The sequence below is a fragment of the Mangifera indica genome, chromosome 18, assembly GCF_011075055.1.
Source record: "Mangifera indica cultivar Alphonso chromosome 18, CATAS_Mindica_2.1, whole genome shotgun sequence".
Classification (NCBI taxonomy): Eukaryota; Viridiplantae; Streptophyta; class Magnoliopsida; order Sapindales; family Anacardiaceae; genus Mangifera; species Mangifera indica.
This window is the reverse complement of record NC_058154.1, coordinates 1882312-1905331: the sequence shown is the minus strand read 5'-3', so window position 1 is coordinate 1905331 and position 23020 is coordinate 1882312. Positions and strand designations below refer to the sequence as shown.

General features: G+C 32.8%; 2 protein-coding genes across 5 annotated transcripts; both read right to left on the bottom strand.

Moving 5' to 3' along the window:
- Positions 1-12182: 12182 nt before the first annotated feature.
- On the bottom strand, positions 12183-12830 carry LOC123201572 (30S ribosomal protein S31, chloroplastic-like). The gene is made up of 3 exons (XM_044617147.1): positions 12653-12830; positions 12501-12565; positions 12183-12413 (listed from the first exon to the last, which is right to left on the bottom strand). The coding sequence occupies exons 1-3, from the start codon at positions 12795-12797 to the stop codon at positions 12279-12281; spliced, it is 345 nt and encodes a 114-aa protein (XP_044473082.1). The 5' UTR covers positions 12798-12830; the 3' UTR covers positions 12183-12278.
- Positions 12831-17666: 4836 nt separating this feature from the next.
- Positions 17667-21865, bottom strand: LOC123202433 (auxin transporter-like protein 2). Of its 4 annotated transcripts, none has more exons than XM_044618372.1 (9): positions 21721-21865; positions 20691-20898; positions 20414-20599; positions 20197-20309; positions 19901-20084; positions 19727-19824; positions 19076-19283; positions 18720-18977; positions 17667-18161 (listed from the first exon to the last, which is right to left on the bottom strand). In XM_044618372.1, the coding sequence occupies exons 2-9, from the start codon at positions 20862-20864 to the stop codon at positions 17937-17939; spliced, it is 1446 nt and encodes a 481-aa protein (XP_044474307.1). In that variant the 5' UTR covers positions 20865-20898; positions 21721-21865; the 3' UTR covers positions 17667-17936. The 4 variants fall into 4 exon arrangements, with proteins under 4 accessions (XP_044474307.1, XP_044474309.1, XP_044474308.1 ...); XM_044618374.1 differs by lacking the exon at positions 21721-21865 and adding an exon at positions 21420-21570; XM_044618373.1 differs by lacking the exon at positions 21721-21865 and adding an exon at positions 21132-21383.
- Between the last annotated feature and the right edge of the window lie 1155 nt (positions 21866-23020).

The following is a 23020-nucleotide window of genomic DNA, read 5'->3' as shown; positions in this document are numbered from 1 at the left end:
ACCACCATGAAAACAATCGGCAAACGCCATTCAGAAAATCCTAAACTACCCAGTTACCCTTTTTGTTTAGGAGAAGAGGAGTGAATTGCTTCAGCACTGTAAAGCCTTCTCAGCTCCAAGATTAATTCACTTATCTTGAGAGAAAGCTGCATCTGTTCCTCCCACGAGTTGATCAATTTGTCCTCAAACTCCTTCAACTTTGAGCTTTCGATCGCATTAGGAACGGATTCTTTCACAAACCCTATAAGCTTCAATGTCTCTCTCAAGAATGGATACGCCGTTAAATCAAGAAATGGCTGTTCGACTTGTGCTCCAGGGACAGTCCTTTTAACCTTCTTCTTTTTGCCTCGGCTACCATCATCATCTCCAAAGAACATCAACCGCCTTTTAGCTCTCTTTGCCATCGCGTCGTTATATTTTGGAAATGGATTGTGTTCTTGATGATCTGGAGGAGTATCAATCTGATTTTCTTCTTGTTCTTGTGCATTTTCCTTCTTTTCCTCGGGGGAAATGCCAAGATCAAACGCCTTGAAGATTTCACTCTTTGCTTGTTCCAGAATCTCGGTTATTAGGGAACGAGTCTCTTGTCTTTGTTGCGCAGAGAGGCAAGAAGGTGTGGAAGGTGGCGGTTTGTTGTCAACGGAGCAGTTTCTTGCCGAGGAAGAAGCAACCGGCTCTGTCGGAAGTGTTGACGGCGTTTCTTTTTCTGTTGAATCTTGTTCTTGCATTGTTGGAGTTGATACGCCACTGCTTCCAGACATTTTCTTTCTTTCAAGAGAAAGATTCGGATGAAAGGAAATGGTTTAACGTCTAAGAGGCCGTTTAGAAGCCACCTTCCGTAGGTGATGAATTCTGTGTTATCAGCACCGTCCATTTTACGACAGTGGGACTAAAAAACTTGTGGGCCCCCTGGATCGGATGGTCATACGTATGCCAGTTGTTACATTTTTCAACAAAAGCTCGTCGATTCATTGATTTTCGTTTTTCAGTTGCCAAACACCTATTTCCCACCCAAGGTTTGATAAATTTATTCCGTCCTATAAATCGGAAAGAAGTTACTTTTTCACCCGTTTGTTAAAATTTTAAAATTTTCTATTAAATAATTTTTTACCATAATTTATATTAATATTAATAAAAATTTATAAATATAAATATAAAGAAAGATGTCAAAGCCGTTTAATCATAATATTTTAAGAAATATTTCGAAATTTATAGTCGTGAGATCATGTTTTTAAACATTTTAAAATTTAAATATACTCCATGTTAACTTAAAAAAAAAAAGACATAACACCTTTAAATAATTGAATAAAACATAACAAAGGGAGAAGGAGTATTTCCCACCCAACTTTTGATGTTTTCTTAAAATATCACTCACGACAGATGAAAAATCCTTATTAGATAAAGTCGTTAATATGGATAATATTTGTTTGGATAGAGTTAAAATGTCAATTTTACCTTTATTAGATTAAATGACAAAAATACTCTTCAATTTAATCTATAAAATTCGTCTCAAAAATTGATGTTGGGGTTTGATTGAAATTATCAATTTGTCCCATAGAATGGAAATTACCAATTTACGTTAAAGACTCATGCTTTTATGCCTTGACGGCTTCAATTACTTTTTGTTCAATTCATAAACTCATTTTAATGGGATTTCAGACTGATGTTTTTCTATATTTCAAATTCCAGACTGAAAATACAGAAACCAAAATCCAGAAACAAGAAAATGAAGAAATCAAATTGTGCATTTTGCATTTCAATTACGTTAGAGACTGATGTTTTTCTGCATTTCAAATTTCAGACTAAAAATGCAGAAGCCAAAATCCAAAATTTCAGACTGAAAATGCAGAAACCAAAATCCAGAAACAAGAAAATGAAGAAACCAAATTGTAAACAGAACCTTAGAAAAAAAATTAATCTCCCAGAAACTTAAAGAAAATTCAGAAAAATTCCAAAAACAGGAAAATGCAGAAGAAACCAAATGATAAACAGAACCCTGGAAAATAATCAACTTTCAACAAGAAAATGCAGAAGAAACCAAATAAACTTTTAGAAACTAAAAGAAAATACAGAAAACTAAGAAACCCATAAGTTGGAAAACAATAATTCTTCAAAAACAAAAAGAAAATATAGAAAACTAAATTGTAAACTGTAAGCTGAAAAACAATAAACTTTTAGAAACCAAAAAAGTCAAGCAGAAAACCAAATTGGAACCTTTAAGTGCAGAAATCATAAATGTAGAAACCATATATTAACATTTCCAATGTAACACCAATTATCAACAGAAACCAATGCAAGTGCAGTTATCAACAAAATCAATTGAATTCCAGAATCCAAATTTTAACATATTACTGCATAAATCACAAAAGCAAGCACCAATACACTAAATCAACACAACATTACCAAAAAAATATCATTACTGCAATTACGATCAGATGAAATGTTAATAATAGTATATCAAAAAATAAAAAACATTCTACTCCAAAACTACTTATGAGTGTTGCATATTACAAACTACTTATGAGCACGACATATTACAAACTACTTAATGAGCGCTGCATATAAAAAAAAAATTATCTTAGCATTTTTCAGAGTTCTACCAAAAAAACCAATGCAGTGAACTCTTCATGAAGTCTACAAAGAATAGGTTTGATGCAGTTACTTGAATTGGACCCTTGGAAACAAAATTTACACCAGTTAAACCTTCTTGGTTCAACATTTATCAACTTGGCCAATAGAAAGAAAAATAAAAAAAAAATAAATTGACTATGAAGATGTATTCCACTGCATAAATGTCTAGAATATTAATATCATATTGTGAAGGTTCGTTGGAAGAAGTTTACGTAAATTGTGTCCATACTGAGTGAGTTGTCATACTTGGTATTCTCTTTCTCTGTTAACAAAACAAAAAATTGAAGAATTAGTTAAGGAAGAATAAACCAGAGGGTATGATAAAATAATGAAAAATTATTTATAATAATTACTTTTTGATTTCTTCTATTTACAGTAGCAAGATTATTTTTATATGACCTCTTGTTATGACCAATTTCCTTGCATATACTGCATTTGACAGCGGATATTTGTTTTCTCTTTGATCCTTCATCACGGTCTCTCATTCTTGCTCTTCTTGGCCTGCCACAGGTTAGATGTCTATGGGGTGAGAGCAGCTTGTTTTCAGATATGACAGACCAGTTTCTTTTATTTGGAATTAAATGAATTATTCCATGATATGTTGTCATATATGTTGAAATTCTGAGTTTCTCATCAAGTAATTCAAATAAAGAAAAATTCATATGCAGTAAAGAGTACACTGCATGTTGACGTGAGACACCAGAAATCTCCCATATGCCACAATCACAACTTCTCTTTTGAAGAGTCAACGTGCATGTTCTACTTGGCAAAATAAGCATGTTAATGACTTCGAACTCCATCAGACCAGTATGGAGAATCTTTCCATTTCTAACAGATTCAATATTCTTATTCAACTTGGCTAAGAACAGCGGTGGTAGTAGGGTAACCCACTCTCTGGTTGCGTAGAGTCTACCTTGAATTCTTGTCATTATTCTCCTCCGATAAAGTTTCAACAAACTCAAAATTGGCATCTCTCTATCTTCTCCAAGCCAACTGTTGAAGGATCCATTCATGTTGTTGATGATATGATCAGATTTGACATTTGTATCAAATCCAAACCTAGACCACTGTTTAGGTTCATTTTCGATGATCCATTTATGTGTTGTCTGATCAACCTCCCGTATTTTTGTTAATGCATCCTAAAAATCAACCTTATTGGATGCTCTACAAATAGCCAAAAAAGGTTTCTCATGTGTATCCGAAGAAATTTTTTTCTAAAGTTTGCATAAACATGCCTTGAACAGAATCTGCTTTTGGCGCTCGGCCACTGTGTTTTTAAAGCATTTATTAACCCTTTCTATCTATCACTCATGAAAGTGATAAGCTCGACATCCCCCGAAAAATCATACAGTAAATTGATAAAATACCCTTATATGTCACTATTCTCAACCTCACACACACAAATAGCCAATGGGAATATCCCACTATTGACATCCAGTACAACTGCATAAAAAAGAACTCCCCCAAAATGATTTTTAAGATGACAAACATTTACTCCTACAAAATGACAATATCCCTCGATAAATCTCATTTTTTGTGCTGAAAAACTCACAAAAAACCTATGAAATCTTGGAGTTGATGAGATTTCTTCCCTAATAACTTTCAAAACAACCTTTGAAACAAGATTACTAGCTAACAAAATATTACAATACCAAAACAACCAATTGAATGAGTCAAAGTTCTCTTTTACTATCATCTCAGTTGTAATTTTTCTAGCCCTATAGAGTTTTTTACTACTAATATTTAAAAAATGATCTATTTCCAATTGATCAATCAAAAGCTTAATAGTTTACTCTCTTTGTGACGAAATAAAACACCCCATTTTCTTTGCTACCTAAGAAGTAGTAGTTGTTGAGTTGTTATGAACCCTCAAACAAGTGTGTGTGAGCTCGTTTATTCTTATTTGGAAAGACTGCTGATCAACCATCATGGGTGCATAAAGATGGTATGGACAATCCTCTGTTGCACAAACTAATTTGATTCTCCTCGTTTCATTATATATCATTTTCAATTTGAAGCCCCTCTGAACTGTGTAATCATTTAATATCTCCCTAAAATAATCAATACTTTCAAAAATTTGTCCCACCTCAAAATTAACTTTCTCATTTACCTAGACAGCCTTGTAGCAAGATCACATGTAAAACTTGATGAATCAGAATTTTCATCTTTATTGCCTTCTTCACCATTAAATAGACCCCCAACTGTCTCATTGTTCATACTTTCAGTTGTCTCTTCATTGATATTGTCTACAACTATTATAGGTGTATCTTCATTTATATTTTTCACATCATCATTAACATCGTTACGCTATGCAATTATTTGAGAACGAAATGAAACCCTTTGTTCTCTTTCCCTCATTCAAAATGGCGTTTCAAATTACCAGGTCATGCTTTACTTTTTCATTCGCTCTCAATATAATAAAAAAAATTTTTTTCCATCGATATTTATTCAAAACCCCGTTAAATGACAAAAATGCCCTAACATATGTCCATATTTGATTGATTTATCGATTTTGAAATTTCTCATAACTGTTGATTTCTATCTAAGCAATATTAGTCGTTGATTTTGAAAATCATTGTGCATTTAATTCTCTACAAGCGCTACGTACGAGTGCGTTGAAATACGCCACCTCATCGTTTTAAAATCGATGCCATTTTCTTTTTTCCTTCTACGTGTCCTCATTTCCTTTCACCACACCATCCATTAATGTAGTGACGATGACTGTCATTGGAGCGATGTTTCCCATGAAGATGCATAGTTTAACGATGTTAATAATGATGTGAAAAATATAAATAAAGATACACCTGCAGTAACTGTAGACAATACCAATGAAGAGAGAACTGAAGGTGTGAACAATGAGACAGCTAGGGGTCTATCTAATAGTGAAAAAGGTAGTGGAGATGAAAATTCTGATTCATCAAGTTCTACATGTGATCTTGCTACAAGGCTATCTAGGTTTATGAAGGGAAAAACATTCACATATGGTGTAAATGGGAAAGTTAATTTTGAGGTGGGACAAATTTTTGAAAGTGTTGATTATTTTAGGGAGGTATTAAGTGATTACACAATTCAAAGAGGCTTCGAATTGAGAAAGATATATAATGAAAGGAGGAGAATCAAATTAATTTGTGCAACAGAAGGTTGTCCATACCATCTTTATGCACACATGATGGTCGATCAGCAGTCTTTCCAAATAAGAATATACGAGCGCACACACACTTGTTTGAGGGTTCAAAACAACTCAACAGCTACTGCTTCTTAGGTAGCAAAGAAAATGAGGTGTTTTATTTGATCACAAAGAGGGTCAACCATTAAACCTTTGGCTAACCAACTGAAAATGGATCATTTTTTGAAGATTAATAGTAAAAAACTCTATAAGGCTAGAAAAATTACAATTGGGATGACAGAAAAGGAACACTATGACTCATTCAATTGGTTGTTTGGGCATTGTAATATTTTCTTGGTTAATAATTATGGTTCAAGAGTTGTTTTAAAACCCATCAAGGAAGAAATCTCATTAACTCCAAGATTCCATAGATTTTTTTGTGAGCTTTTCAACATGAAAAAGGAAATTTATCGAGGGATGCGATCATTTTGTATGAATAAATGGTTGTCATCTCAAGGGTCATTTTGGGGGAGTTCTTCTGTATGCAGTTGCACTGGATACCAATAGTAGGATATTCGTATTGACTATTTTTGTGTGTGAGGTTGAGAATAGTGACACATAAGGGAATTTCATCAATTTAATACATGATTTTTTGGGGGATGTCGAGTCTATCACTTTCATGAGTAATAGGTAGCAAGAGTTAATAAATGCTTTAGAAACACAATGGTCGAGCAACAAAAGCAGATTCTATTCAAGGTATGTTTATGCAAACTTTAGGAAAATTTTTTCTGTGATACACATGAGGAACCTTTTTTGGGCTGTTTGTAGAACATCCAATAAGGTTGATTTTCAAGATACATTAACAAAAATACATAAAATTGATTAGACAACACATAAATGAATCATCAAATATGAACCTGAGTAGTGGTCTAGGTTTGGATTTGATACAAATATCAAATTTGATCATATCGCCAACAACATGAGTGAATCCTTCAATAGCTGTATTGGAGAAGATAGGGAGATGCCAATTTTGAGTTTGTTGAAACTTTATCGGAAGAGAATAATGACAAGAATTCAAGGTAGGCTCCAGGCAGTTAGAGAGTGGGTTACCCCACTATCACCGCTATTGTTAGCCAAGTTGAATAAGAAAATTGAATCTGCTAGAAATGTGAGGATTCTCCATGCTGGTCTGATGGAGTTCGAAGTCATTAACATGTTTGTTTTGCCAAGTAGAACATACATGTTGGATTTTCAAAAGAGAAACTGTGATTGTGACATATAACAGATTTCTGGTGTCCCATGTCAGCATGCAGTGTGCTCCTTACTACATATGAATTTTTCTTCATTTGAATTATTTGTTGATGAGAAACTCAGATTCCAAATATATGACAACATATTATGAAATAATTCATCCAGTTCTAGATAAAAAGAACTGGTCTACCATCTCTGAAAACAAGCTGCTCCCACCCCATAGACATCCAACTTGTGGCAGGCCAAGAAGAGCAAGAAGGAGAGACATTGATGAAGGACCAAAGAGAAAACAAATGTCCACTGTCAAATGCAGTCTATGCAAGAAAATTGATCACAACAAGAGGTCATGTAAAAATAATTCTGCTGCTTCAAATAGAAGAAATCAAAAGGTAATTATTATAAATCATTTTTTATTATTTTATCATACCCTATAGTTTTTTTTTTTTAACTAATTCTTCAATTTTTTGTTTTGTTAATAGAGAAAGACAATATCAAGTATGACAACTCACTCAGTACGGACACAATTTGCGTAAACTTCTTCCAGCCAACCTTCACAACATGTTATTAATGATTCAGGTATTTATGTAGTGGAATACATTTTCGTAGTTAATTTATTTTTTTTATTTTTCTTTCTATTAGCCAAGTTGATAAATGTTGATCCAAGAAGGTTTAATTGGTGTAAATTTTGTTTCCAAGGGTCCAATTCAAGTAACTACATCAAGTCTATTCTTTGTAGTCTTCATGAAGAGTTCACTGCATTGGTTTTTTTTGCAGAACTCTGAAAAATGCTAAGATAATTTATTTATTTTTATATGCAACGCTCATTAAGTAGTTTATAATATGCAGCGCTCATAAGTAGTTTGTAATATGCAGCGCTCATAAGTAGTTTTGGAGTATAGTGTTTTTTATTTTTTGATATACTACTGTTGACATTTCATCTGATCGTAATTACAGTAATGATATTTTTTTGGTAATGTTGTATTGATTTAGTACATTGATGCTTGCTTTTGTGGTTTATGCAGTAATATATTAAATTTGGTTTCTGGAATTCAATTGATTATGTTGATAACTGCACTTGCATTGGTTTCTATTGATAATTGGTGTTAAATTGGTAATGTTAGCATATGGTTTCTGCATTTATGGTTTTTGCACTTAAAGGTTCCAATTTGGTTTTCTGCTTGGTTTTTTTGCTTTCTAAAAGTTTATTGTTTTCTAGCTTACAGTTTACAATTTAGTTTTCTGCATTTTCTTTTTGTTTCTGAAGAATTATTGTTGTCTAGCTTATGGTTTTCTACATTTTCTGAAAGTTTATTTAGTTTCTTCTGCATTTTCTTATTGAAAGTTGATTATTTTTCAGGGTTCTGTTTATCATTTGGTTTCTTCTACATTTTCCTGTTTTTGGAATTTTTTTGCATTTTCTTTAAGTTTCTAAGAGATTTATTTTTTTTTTAGGGTTTTGTTTACAATTTGGTTTCTTCATTTTCTTGTTTCTGAATTTTGGTTTCTACATTTGCAGTTTGGAATTTAAAATGCAAAAAAGCATCAGTCTCTAACGTAATTGAAATGAAAAATGCACTATTTGGTTTCTTCATTTTCTTGTTTCTGGATTTTGATTTTTGCATTTTCAACCTGAAATTTTGGAATTTGGTCTCTACATTTTCAATTTGGATTTTGAAATATAGAAAAACATCAGTCTAAAATCCCATTAAAATGAGCTTATGAATTGAACAAAAAGTAATTGAACTCTTCAAGGCATAAAAACATGAGTCTCTAACGTAAATTGGTAATTTCCATTCTACGAGGCAAATTGGTAATTTCAATCAAACCCCAACGTCAATTTTTGGAACGAATTTTGCATATTAAATTAAGGGGTATTTTTGTCATTTCATCTAATAAGGGTAAAATAGACATTTTAATTCTATCCAAACATATATCATCCATATTAACAACTCATAGGTGAGAATAAAAGTTTTCCATCTGTCGTGGGTGACATTTTAAAAAGGCATCAAAAGTTGGGTGGGAAATAGTCCTCCCTATTTTAAAAGCTAGACTGATGTCAGAGTAGAATTGATGCAAATCTGGTTTCAATCAAGATTAAAAATCATTTTAACTTCTCAACCGTTGGATAAACAAACCCATTTTGCCATAATGCTAACATCATGAAGTTTTATGAAACAATTTTAAATTATTGATTAGGCCAAATGGCTATTTGTTATTTGATATTAATCCAACTTTTTATTCCTTAATTATCGAATGTCTAAATATTTATTTATTTATTTATTAAATTTTATTGATATCATAAATAAAATTATTATTTAATAAAAATATTTTTAAAAAATATAAATTTATTATCTTTATCTGAAATTTAAAAACTAATAATTTTTTCACACTTAAAATTAAAATAAATGACTATTTTCCCCTTAAGATTTGCATTTTCTCTTTTGTTGCTTCTTCAGTGACCAAAGCCAACTAATCGAAGGTCAACCCATGATTCATCAACATGACATTAGCCAATAATTCATTCTCATCCAAGAAATAGGTGAAAGAAGGTTAATCGACTCCAATCACCAAAGAAACAACAAAAAAAAAATACAAATCCTAAAGAAAAAATAATCATTTTTTAAACTTTAAGTAAAAGAAAATTATTTATTTTTAAACCTTGAAAAAAAATACAATGAATTTATAATTTTTCTTAAATATTTATATTAAATAACAATTTTTTCGTTAATAATAATAATAAAATATAATAGATAGATAAATTTTTAAATTTTTAATAATTAATGACTGAAAAATTAGGTTGACATCAAACCTTGAGTGAAAAATAATTGTTTAGCCTATTAATTATGACATATTAATATCATCGATTCAACCATCTCCGTTTCCTTGGGAATAATTAAACTCTACTAATTTTACCAACTCCAAAAACTGCTCGGGTTAATATTCAATTTTAAGTCTGAAATCTTTCGATGGAGCGTGATGAATCACGCATAAATAGAAGCTTCCGAAAATCCCTTGCTCCGTAGGGCCCTTAATTTCTCACAAAAATTGCGCAATCACCCCTCTTCCTCGCCGTCTCATTCCCGGCTATAGTTTATCTCGTATACACAAGCAGCCTTATCCCTACTGGCAGACTCATTTGTAATCTTTGTGTGCACTGTGTAGAAATATTAGTATTACAACAAAACCCAATTTGAGCTACAATACCACCATGCTACCTCTTAAAGAAAGAGACGAATGAAGCGAAAAAAAAAAAGATGATAGTGAAACTCCGGATCCTCCGATCCCTCCACCAATTTGGCAATACCAGAAAAAAAAAAAAAGATTGGTTCGAGCGGCAGTTCCGGAAATTTATCAGACAACACTAAGATTGATCATCTCCAACCAAAAACTGCCTCCTATCAATCCACGCGTATGATTTCAACATAGGGAGATACAGAGTAAGAAAAGACCATAAAATTTAGTCTGAATAACTACAATATATCAACCAACCAGCCTCTCTCCCCGTTCAACTCTTATGAGGAAGAGAAAAAAAATTTCACAAGATACTAAACTACAGGGTATTCGGTTTTACCATTAAATACCACATCTTCTCTACCAGCTCATTAACTGCTATATTTTTCATAATCTATGCAGACATCCTAATCTCCAATCTTTCTGTCTACACTGCAGATATTAAGCCTTCCAAAATTGAAGGCATGTTGAGTCGATCTCCAATACCGCTTCAATACTTACCACACATGCAAAATTGAATAATATACAGGCTGTTGCATACCACACTAGAAAAGATTCAAGAAAACAGCAGGCCTTGTTTACCGCACAAGATTGAACAATATAGCAGGCCATTGCTTCCTGCACAAACTATATGAAAGAAGAACAGTGAAACTCCTCATCTGGTTCTTCCCAGGAATCTCACAGAAGATTTAAGAATCAGAAGGCTGTACAAAAACTGCCTCAAATTGAAATTCCCCAATCAATTGACTTGAGTAGAAATTTTATAACCGACTTATAGAATTCCTCAACAAACAGTGTATAATTCAGAGTCTTCATGGCTTGGTTTTCACCATCAGGGGACATTTGGCGTAAGTGAATTCTTGGGTGCAGAAAATCCGTTGAAAAACCAACTCTGAAGCATGTTTGATAATTATATCAAGATCTCTGGACAATAGCCAAGCCTACATGACCATCAAACCACTACTTGATTGTGGGCTTAAAGTTCTAGCAATCACACCTGATTACCCTATTTAATAAAGTACACACTAGCTGAAGCTTGGCTTGAAGAGATAACATTCTTTTGAAGTAACATTTTGGCAGCCTCTAGCCAGCACCAGTAGCCAGTGACTAGTTTCACTATGAAGCTGTGTGGACATCACCAGAGAAGAAGACTAGTGTAGACATTTTTACAGTCTTAGATCTACCTCATACTTCCTTCCAAGTTTTAATGTTAAGCAACATAGGAGGGTTCTTCATTAATCTCTTAAGACTCTAATAGACAATTGTGGTCTTCAAAGATTTTCAGTATAAGTGGTTAACATGACAATTAGATAGGATGAGAAATGCTACACATCTTAAATAGTATCCCAAAATTTTCATCCCAGTGATGATGTCCTATATGGTAATGCTATATCGCTTACCATACTAGCCCATTATTCAATGTCATATCAAATGGATATCCTATATGGTAATACTATATCACTTACTACAATCAAAGCTAGATTGAATCTGTGCCAACTCGCCCAACTAGGTGTTCGGCTCGATTCGAACTAAATTCAAGCTGGAGTTTCAACTTGATAGCTTAGTTCGAAGTCCCCTCTGGTGTTACTGCTCATCACATTGATAAAACTATTTATCCCAGCAACGATCCTTTGACAATATTTTCGATCAGCTCGAATTTGAGGTGGTCATTATGGATTCAAGCTTTGAGCTCGAGCTAGCCCATGTCCGGGCTCAGCTCAATTCAAATCCAGGCCTACCTGCTTTAGCTCAGAATTGAATATCATATAAAATGATACATCACTTCAGATGATAAATTTGGGACATTATTGAGACATGTAGTATTAATCCCCGCCAGAATACCATTTTTAAGGCCTAAGCAATAATAATGGAAGATGAGCCATAAACCTGTTTGTTTTTCTATATAGTTGGTTTCCTGATAAAAAGAAGAGAATTAGATGCACTGGCTTATCCTAACTACAAGTTAAAAACAAGAACAAATTGTAAATTGACAATAACGACATAACATCTCAAGATTCAATACAAATACAGCAATTAGAAGAAACACAGGATATCTGAATTAACCAGAGAATAAAGATTCATCGATTTGGATATCTATTTTCTCATCATCATCATACTTATCTTTCCTTGGTGGAGCAGGAGGTGCGTATACCCTCGGCGGTCCTCTCCCTTTCTTCTTGTTTCGCGGCCTCGCCTAATAAATAAACCAAAACAAACTATATTCATCATGTAAAAATAACAAAATTCACCAATTCATCGGACGGTCACAAACACTTCTTACATTGCCAAAGGAGTGATTGAAACGCTTTCCTTTGGCCGTCTTCTTATCGCCACGACCACAGTACACTGAATCATTTGACAAATTTTAGGGCAAAGTTATCAGTCATTACACTTAAAAGAGGTAAAGAGAATTGGCGGTTAATAGTTACTGACCGATGGGGATTGAAGGAGAGGGAGTGAAAGAGAGCGAAACTGAGCGAGCTGAGGAGCTGAGAGGAGTGCCGAGAGCTTGAGATTGAGAAGAGGAAATGCGAGATTGAGGTGTCAGAGCTAGAGCTCCAAGTATGAGTGTCGCCATGGGTCGGCTTCAATTCGGCCTCAGAAACTTTTTGAAGATAAGGTGAGGTTGGTTTCTGCTTTTATACTAAGGATTTTTCGGCCCGGCCCAAATATTGAGGCCGATATTTGGCCCAAATATCCCAATAAGAGATATGACCTAGGAATTTTGAAGACTGTACTTAGAAATAATTACGGTGCATCTAGTAAGAAGCTCTTGATTGTTGGGTTTGGCTCAAAAAGCATCCATCAAACCCACAATCAGACCCCAACATACAAACCAATTGATTTTAGATGGGTTTGTTTAATGTTTTCAGAACCAGATCGACACTGACTCAGTAAGGGGCTGATCTAACAATCTATTCGACTAAAGATTTTATGCATTTCGTGTATTGGCATGTTAAAGGTAAATTACTACCCCCTTTACACATAAAATTCTTACACTTATACAAGTGTATTCACTCTGTCTTAGTATGAAATTTTTACACTTACTTACCCTATTTAAAGGCTACGCCAAATCAATTCTATACTCGAGATTTTATACTATTTACATATAAATACGACAAGTGCTAATCCATGGATAATTCACCAACGTTTTCTAGGATGACTAAAAATAGATTCAATTCCATTCAAATAGATTCCCACTATTTTTAATTTCAACCACATTCACAACTTGAACAATGGTTGAGGATGGCAAAAAGAACAAAATCAAAGAAGAATGGCATCAAATAAGATTGACGAGAGATGGCTAATTTGCTAGATGTGACAATGAATAATATTATATATATCTACTTATTTGTGTAATCATGTGACTGAATATTATTTTATTTTTAATTCAATAGTATTCAATTATATGAGACATATATCAAGTATATATCTATTTGTGTACTTAAAATAGATACGCACGATTTTATTATATTTTGAATAAAACTATTTATATATTTTTTAGTATAAAATTAGATATTTATATACTAAAAAGTGTATATATATAGTATTACTCAATTACTTTTTATAAACCCTTTAAAAAATAATTATTTTAATTAATATCCAAAACAATATACTTTTTGTTCTCAAAATTGGAATCCAAAATTATTTATTAGAATAAGAACCTATTCAAAGGATAACCCAATAGTGGTTAAACGATCACTTTGACGATTCCTTTGGATAAGTAATAGGCCAAAAGACTTATTCCCACCAAAGATTTTGTGCATATTTAAACTTAGACATGCTAATTTTTAAAAACTTAAATATGCATTCGTCTGTTATATTTTATTGTTACTGTCAGGAGTAAAATTGTTATTTAATAAAAATATTTTAAAAAATTAAAAATTTATCATATTTTTTTTTCGAGTTTGAAATTCTTCAGAAGACGACGATTCAAACTTTGGGTAGAGAGAATTTGTTAGAAAGCTAAACATAGGGAAGGGAGAAAATATAATAAATTTTTAGTTTTTTAAATATTTTTGTTAAATGATAATTTTGTCTAGGGTTAGATTTGAACCGAGTTAACTAAAGCTCGAGCTTGAGCTACTCGTCAGATTTGTTAATTAAAATTTTTGATACAAAACGATGTCATTTTGATTAATATGTATTAAAACGATATCGTTTTGATAACGAAAAATAAGTCGAACTGAATTCGAGTGAGCTTTAACCAAACTCGAGCCGACTATATATGAACCGAGTCAAGCTCGAGCTCGGCTCGGTTTGAATCCAGCCCTAATTTTGTCTATAACAATAACAACAAAATTTAACAAACGGATAAATATTAAAGTTTGAGTTTATACTAAACATTGGGTGGGAATATGTCTTTTGGCCTAAGTAATAAAAGTTGTTTATGTTAGGTTTATGTCACTTTTGGAAACAGATTCTTGTGCCAATCTTCAAACAAAATTGGATTGGGATGGCTGAAGTTCCAAGCAATTGGGTACTTCTTAGATTAGATTTAGATCTTAAATGTATTATTACTTGTAGCATGTCATTGGGGACTTTTCACATGGAAATGCATGTTCTTCTGACCAAAGGCCTTGCTTAATCTTAATTATGTAAACATATTATATCATAATCTAAGCTTTTTATTATCCTTATTCTTCAAGCTTGCTCGCAGAAAGGAGAAAGAAGACTTCTTGGTGTGGATAATGGCACTGAATCTTAGGTGAAACTTTCTTGTCATATGTCTTAGATTTAATTACTAAGACAAATTTAATTAATGATTTTAGAATCAAACTGGATATTAATCTAAAAAAAGATAATTTAGTCTAATCGATATTTGATCGATGATTAGATCAGTTAATTATTTAAAAATAATATTAAAATTAATTTTGTATAATTTATAATTTAATATATAATTTGAGATATTTAACATTAAAATAAACTTAGTTTGATAGTAGATATATTAAAAAATAATAAATAACATCTTGATTTAAGTTTTTATAATGAATTTTCGAAAAAAAAATTGTTTAAATTAATCAAGTCAAACTCGGTTTTACACGTAATTCAATTGATTTAATTAGCGGTTGATGTTTCAACTGATCAAAATGGCAGATATTATGTATTGAAAACCAAATTTTCTATATTATAGATCGAATATTGTATTATATCGTATGATACATCTTCTATAAAATAGTATAATAAAATAATTAAAAAAAAAACTCTAATCAACACATTATCATTTTAAAAAACATTACAAACATCCTTAAAAATTTAAATTTTATCGTATACATCCTAACTATATTTTCATTTTCTCTAAAAAAGTATATTAATATGTAATGATAATATGTATCATATCATACGATATATCCACTATATTGTATTATATTATAGGATGCGTATCATGCATCGTAGAATATTGATAGTCATTCTAATAGAGTAATATTATATAAATTAATGCAGGTGCAAATGAGCTAATTATATATCTATAGTGGTGCTTGGATTGAATCGGATTCAATTACATATTTATAGAGCTTAAACTCATCGAGCCGATAAGATCTCAATTTGAGTTGGAGCTCGAGACAAAAACAGTTTGTTTGAATTTGATTCGAAAATTTATTCATCATCCCTTAATTTAAAAATATATATATATTTAAACCATATAATTATATATTTACCAGAAATCTCTTATATCAAAAGTTAATGACTAATATTTTAAGGGTATAAGTACAAAATTTTAAAAGTTTTGAAAACATATTAATATTTGACTTGGATCAAGTTATGAGTTTATGAGTTCACCACGTCAACCAATATAAAACTCAAGCTTGACTCGATCAAAAGCTGCTTGTATTAATAATATATTTAAATACATTTATAAATTTTGATGTCTCAATATATAATTAAATGTTATTTTATTTATAATTTAAAATCTCATTAATATTTTAAAATATCAATATTTATGCTCATATTTATATTCATTCCGGTCTTTTGCTTAGAGTTTGAAGTGACAGCTTCCACCAGTCAAAATAATTTTCCCTTTTTTGATAGTATATTCTTTAATCTAATCAAGCTTAGGGTTCTCAGTCAATGGGGACATCAACACAATTAAACTTTATAATATGAAAAGAAACAGCAAGAGGACACCTTATTATGGGGTGGCATGTGCAATAAAATTAAATTATAAAATTGAAAAACCCCAATTAAAAAATGGGGTCAAATGAAAAGTTTGAAAAATTAATGATGGGATAATGAAATTTAAACAAGAAAGGAAAAAGGGTTCATGTGTGTATTGGGTTGTTGTCATGTGAAATTAGGGAAAACAGAATATTTAGGAGTAAAGAGAGGCACGTGACAAACAGATATAGTAACGTGCAACCCATGTGAAAGTGGGGCGGGTCCACGGCCCACTCCGAAAATGGAATCTAATGTCAAAAGGGCCATTAGAACATGTCCACATAGAAACTTTTGAAGACCAAGCCATGTCTGCTTTAAAAAATATTATTTTGACCTATAACGGTACCGATTTGAGTAATATCATACGTTCCAATTTTGAACATATAAATAAATAAATATTTATATATAATTAAATATTATTTTATTTTTAATTTAAAATTATTCAATCATATGATAACTTACATAATAGATATGTATAACTTTATTATACTGATTTTATAAGTTATACTTTGGACACATGCTATAGTAGTAATAAAATTGCAATGGATTTTAGTCGTCCTGAATTGATTCAAATTTATCGTTCATTTTAAATGAGTCAAATTCGAACTAAATCTTGAGTTCAAATCTCAATTTAAATTCAAGTTATTTGTTTTGAACAACATTATTTATTTACTAGTAAGGTTAAATTTAAATTGAATTTATTCAAGTTCGAAAACAAGCTCAACTCTCCTTGAATAAGTAGAAAACAAGCTTGGCTCTCAAACTTGATTCTAAGAATTAATATTTTTTAGTTTGAACTAGAGAGATATTCAGTTTAACAAGCTCATAACCTTAAAAAAATTTGATACAAATCAACAAAAACAATATTATTTTGAACAATACACATTAAAATGATATTGTTTTCATCATTTTTTGTTTGACTAAAATACCCAATTAAGCTCAAAGCTTGACTCAACTCAAACTTGAGTTAAATTCAAACTCGACTCACTTTAAAGGAGACAAGTTTGAACAACTTTGAGAGACGCTTAACGAACTCGACTAAATTCAAATTCAACTCTACCTATTGGCAACACTGTTTACCTCTCCCACAATACTATTAATCTTATCCATAACCCTTCAACATTACTATACATAAATTTAAATTGGGTATTATGAATTCAAAGCAACCCTAAACTTGGCCTAACTCGAATACATTCCTAATAACATACATTCCTAATAACGATAAGCACCATATTTCATAATATCCCTAGTGAAAAGGAAGATAAAGATAAAAGAAAGAAAGATATTTATATATATAAAACTAAACATTATATATCTGATTTTAATTAGCCTATGCTTTGATAGCAAAGGAATCATCACAATTCAACACACTATTTTACCCACTAATTTAAGGGGGAGAGAATGAAAAAATAAAATAGAAAAAAGAAAAATCCAGCACACATCACATATAAGGGAGCTATTGCTATCCCCCCTTGTATGATACAAAATAAGGAGCAGAAACAAAGAGAAAATTGAAGAGAAAAGGCTTTTGTTTTTGTTTCTGATGTCACTTTGTTTAAGTTCAGTGATGTTGGGCGGCTCCCGGGGCGGCTGTTGACGGTGGAGGTTTGCACTGATAACACTTAGCAAAAAGCCCAAATGTGTCGACTTGCTGGACAAAGTTGGTCATACTGGCCCAGCCACCGAACCCAAAACCAACCACCAGAACCCACACTGCTATAAATGTATTAAATGCATACATTGCAGCCCAGCTTGGCATAAAAAATGGAGGCTTCTCTGCGGCATTCTGCAAACAAATATATATATTTGATCAGTATTATTGATGATGACGAAGATGATTACACAATAATATTAGGAGTTTCATGTACATTAAAATATAAATTTAAATATTTTTTTATAATATTTTAAGATTAAATTTTTAAATATTCAATATTTTGATTTGATTCCAAAAAAGCAGTCAGACTCAGAGCCCGGTTGGGTGGAGTCAGGGAGCCACAGCCAGATCATCCCAGACAAAGGTATAACAACACAACTGTAGTATTATAACTAAGTGAAAACGACAAGCCACCTATCTCATATTTCCAAATCCAAGCCTTAAATGCTTTTGTACACTTGTTCTTCTTCTTTTCTTCTATCTTTTCCTCTCTCTCTCTCTCTGTCTGTGTCACTGTAGATATGTGGGAATCCCCATCAAATCCGGTGTGACCACTAAAAATATGATGCCCAAATCCCCCTTCACAAATCAAGATAATTACAACTTTCTGTTGTGACATGTGGGTGTGGGGACTGAAGTCTTAGGCAAGCCAAAGAGTGAAAGAGGAGTGTTAAGTTTAAGCCTTTTTACCTGTCGAGCAGAGGCTTTTCTGTAGGTGAGCATATGGGCTAAAGATGGGATGATGTAGACGGTGAAGCTGACCAAGAGAGCCCCAACTGCAGAGTTAATTGGACCAAAGAATGGGAATATAATGGCCAAAAACCAAATTGGTATCACCACTGGTAATCTTGCAAGTGCCCTTAAGCATATGCTCTTGGTGTCATGCATTCCAATAACTTTCTCCCACACAAAGTACAATGGCGTACATGCGAATCCAAATGTTATAAACTGCAAAAATGTAAAAAAAAAAAATTCGATTCAATCCAATCTCAGTCAGATTTCAGTAAAAAAAATGTTTGTGCAGAGAGCTGCTAGTTGGGCTGAACCTGGTGAATGAGCATTAAGATGACGGCAGTGTCACGCCAGCCAGTCCTGGGGAGAAGTGAGAAGGCGTTGGAATGATTGAGGAGTTGATCGCCGAATGCCCAGTAGACGGCGGTGGCTGAGGGAATTGTTAATGTGAAAACGTACAAGGTAGCAAACAGATATATGTACTTGAACTTTTGAGGTTTCCACATGGCGTGCATAATTTCCCTGCAATATTTTTCACAAATAAAGGCAACCCAAATTCAGATTTTGAGTATTAAATTTTGTTTGATCAGAACTTAACCATGTTAATGACACTTCCAGCTTGGAAGAAGATGAGGAAAATGACCTCAAGCTATTGAGTCCATGATAGAGAAATCATGCTACGAGTAAAGACAAAGAAGAACAGTAGACTAGATTTCAGGTCAGATTTGGGCTGTGACAGAGAAAAATAAACATTTCCTGGAAAAATGTTACGGAAAATGTTGTTTTCCAACAAACAAAAGTGAAAAAAATTATGCATGATTTTGTCTTGATCCCGAGCCCCAAGATGGCCGCCAAAAGCTGCAAAGAGAACCCATGTAGAAACAAGTGCAAGAAGAGGAGCCAGTTGCAGGAGAAAGGAGGAAAAAAAAAATCGACTCAGGTAAAAAATGGAAAAAAAAGCTTACACAGTAACAGCGTGGCCACCAAAGGTGTACAGAATATTGGTAGCGCCAGTGAAGTACAGCACTAGCTTTGTCGGAGCCGAGTGTGACACACCTTCAACCTGCAAAATCAAAACAAGTTCAAAGTTTAAATATCCACTGTAAATTGTTAATTAATCACTAAACATGAATATTTACCTGGCCATGTACAAGGGCGGCAATGGCCATATACCAGGCGGTGTAAGTGGTCATGCCGAGGCCGAGAAAAGACCAGATTCGGTAGTTATGAAAGGAAGGGATGAACACAGTGGTGGCACAGCAAGCACCAAAAATATAAGTCCATGTTCGCTTATCCAATCGGTCGTTGATGTAGTAAATGTTACTGTTCTCATCAGGAAGAATAAAATAATAGATTTTGAGATCAAACAGACAGAACCCAATTGCTAATTTTTTTTATGTCTTCAGTTGGAGTCAAGAAAAAATTTAGATTTTACCTTGCACAGGCTATCAGTTGTATTACAGATCCAAACAGGAGGAAAGTACAGTTGAATGCAAGGCCAACAGCTTTCCAATATGGACCCAGTAACCCATCAAGCACTTCGAACCACTGAATCCAAAACAGTGTTTAACTTTTGGTTACAGTAATCAAAGACAGATATTTGAAGATTAGAAGTAAGAAGTGGTGGTGGCGGCGGCGGCGGCGGCAGTTACCTGAATTACATGGTTCTTGAAGCTGACGTTCTCTTTCTCCTTCCGGCTTCGGTACTCTATATAGAGTACACTTATAAGATAGGCAGTCCAGCTTCCGATGAGGCCATAGAATATCTGCAACAAAATGCCTGAGAGGATACCCAGTTGGGAGAATGAGTATGGCAGAGTTAAAAGCACTTGAGCGACCTGGAAGAATAGTAAAAAGGAAGTGAAAATGGTCATTTTGAAATTCATCAAGCAATTGGAAGGAAGGAAGTGAGGGGTTTTTTTAATGTACTTGATTGGATGCACAGCTGAACCAGGCGTCCCAAACAGAGCCACCGTGCCAAAGCAAGCTTTTGACGCTAAACAAGGACTGTTGTTCTTCCTCCTTCTCTTCTTCTTTTCCTTCATGCTCTGTCTCGTTGAAGTTGGAGACTATTGCTTCTTCTGCTTGCTTCTGAGGCAACATTGTCTTCGTTTTTCTGTGAAGCCAAATGGTAGATCTGAAACACATAAAAGACAATTGATGAGACAAAAAACATAAAAATCAAACACACTCCCAGAAAACGAAAGCCAATAAGACCCCAGATCCAAATAATACCAGAAATTCATCACACTAAAAATAAAACAAATAAGAAAGAAATAAGCAGCCAAGACACAAAAAGAGAGAAGTGTTCAACATGATGTGAACGAAGCAGAGAAAAGGGAAAGAGCCCAAATAGCTCTTTAGACCAACCTTGCTTGAGATGTCTCTTTCGGGTAAAGAATTGAAGCAAATACAGACCCCAAGTGAGTGTTGTTTTTTTATATTATGTCGTATGTAAAAGGGTGAAGATTAAAGAAAGAGAAAGAGCACAAGCAAGGTAAGGTACAGTTGAAAGCAGAGAGTTTTAAGAAATCTCCATTCCAAGAATTTTTTGTTTCAGAGAAAGCCTTAAATGCCTGAAATTATTGCAAATCTCTAGCCTACGGATCTCTTTTGCTGCTAGACCCAGTAAAAACTCAGTTAAAGACGGCGAGCGACCTTAAAAGCAGGAAAATCTGCCCACTGCCTACTGCCCACTTCTATATGGGCTTTCCTTGCAGAGGTTGAAGAAAAGACCCTTTTAGCTCCTGTTCAACCAAACATTAACATGTATGTATATATATATATATACATATGTATATATATTTATATATACACTCACAAACAAAGCACCATTTATATTATACTATAACAAACTGTTTTTGCTTTTTCTTTGAGCTTTGAAATCCCCTCCCTCTCACTCTATTTTTGAACAGAGAAAAAAGCTAAGAGTTGATTGAAAGAGTGATAGTGACCAAACCCCAATTCACTGTATTCCACTTCTGATTCGATTCTTGGGGCCTCTGTTTGGTGGGTGAGAAAATAAGAATTTTTAGAGATCAGCAAAGAGTAAGGACTCAACCCAGGCAAACCATGAATGAAGCTTCTCTTTTTATAGCACAAATTTTATGCTTAATCTTAACATTACCCACCTAATACTCAATTAATCATAATTTCATTTCACTGACTCTTTTCTTAATCATCTTTTTTAATATTTTCCTTCCTGCCAAGTAAATTTATATAATTTTCTACGTATTTATTATGTCACATGATCACTGTCACAGGTTCCTTAATTTCTACATTAGAACCTGTTTCCCATCTCATCCCAGTCCCACTAAGGGTGGACCGATCCACTGTTTAGTTCAAATAAATTAACTTCAAACTGAATTTTTAGTTTTATAGTTTGATTTAAGATTAACTCGTTTGTTTGCTATTTATTTTTTCAATAATATTATTCATTCTCAAACTTTAAGTAATATTTTTGAATCAATTATTATAATTCGATCTGAATTGAGTTCGAAAGTTAATTCAGTTTGATTCAAATTCATTTAGTTCGAAGTCAAATTAAGTTCAAGTTAGGAGGTTCAATTTGTTTTGAAATCAAGCTAGAAAGATTTTTGCTCAGGATGACTCGTCGATTAGATAGATAACTCGATTCGATTTAAATATAACTTGTGGTTTAATTTGAATTGTGTTAAATAATTTTTAAAATGATATCATTTTATCCATTAGTCATAAATTCAAATCATGAATGTGAGCCACAAATCCGAGTTATAGATTTGAATCATAAAATCAAATCAAACTTGAATTGAATAGTTTTCATTTTAATTGAACTCAAACTATATATAATTTTGACTCAATGAATTCAAACCAAGTTATTTTTAATTCAAACCCAATTCGAATTAAAAGATATTCAAACATGGGTAAGTTCATATCCTCGGCTTGGTCAAATCTTACTTTGTATCCCATCCTCACCTCTAGGGATCGATTCGAGCCGAGTCAAACCTTAACACCCTTTGACTCTAGTTCGACTCATATTAAAAAATGAGCTAAATTTTTCGGTTCAATTTTGATTCAAATTTTAATCAAACGAATTTAAGTCAAGCTAAATCGAGTCAAATCAATTTTTGAGACCAAGCCTATTTGAATTATATCTAGATTGTATTGAAAATTGGAGATTGTCTCATCTCTACTTTTAGTTGGAATATTTCAAAAATGATTTCCCTATTTAGATGATAGCAAGACAAAAATAAAATTTAAAAAAATATAAAAATATGAAA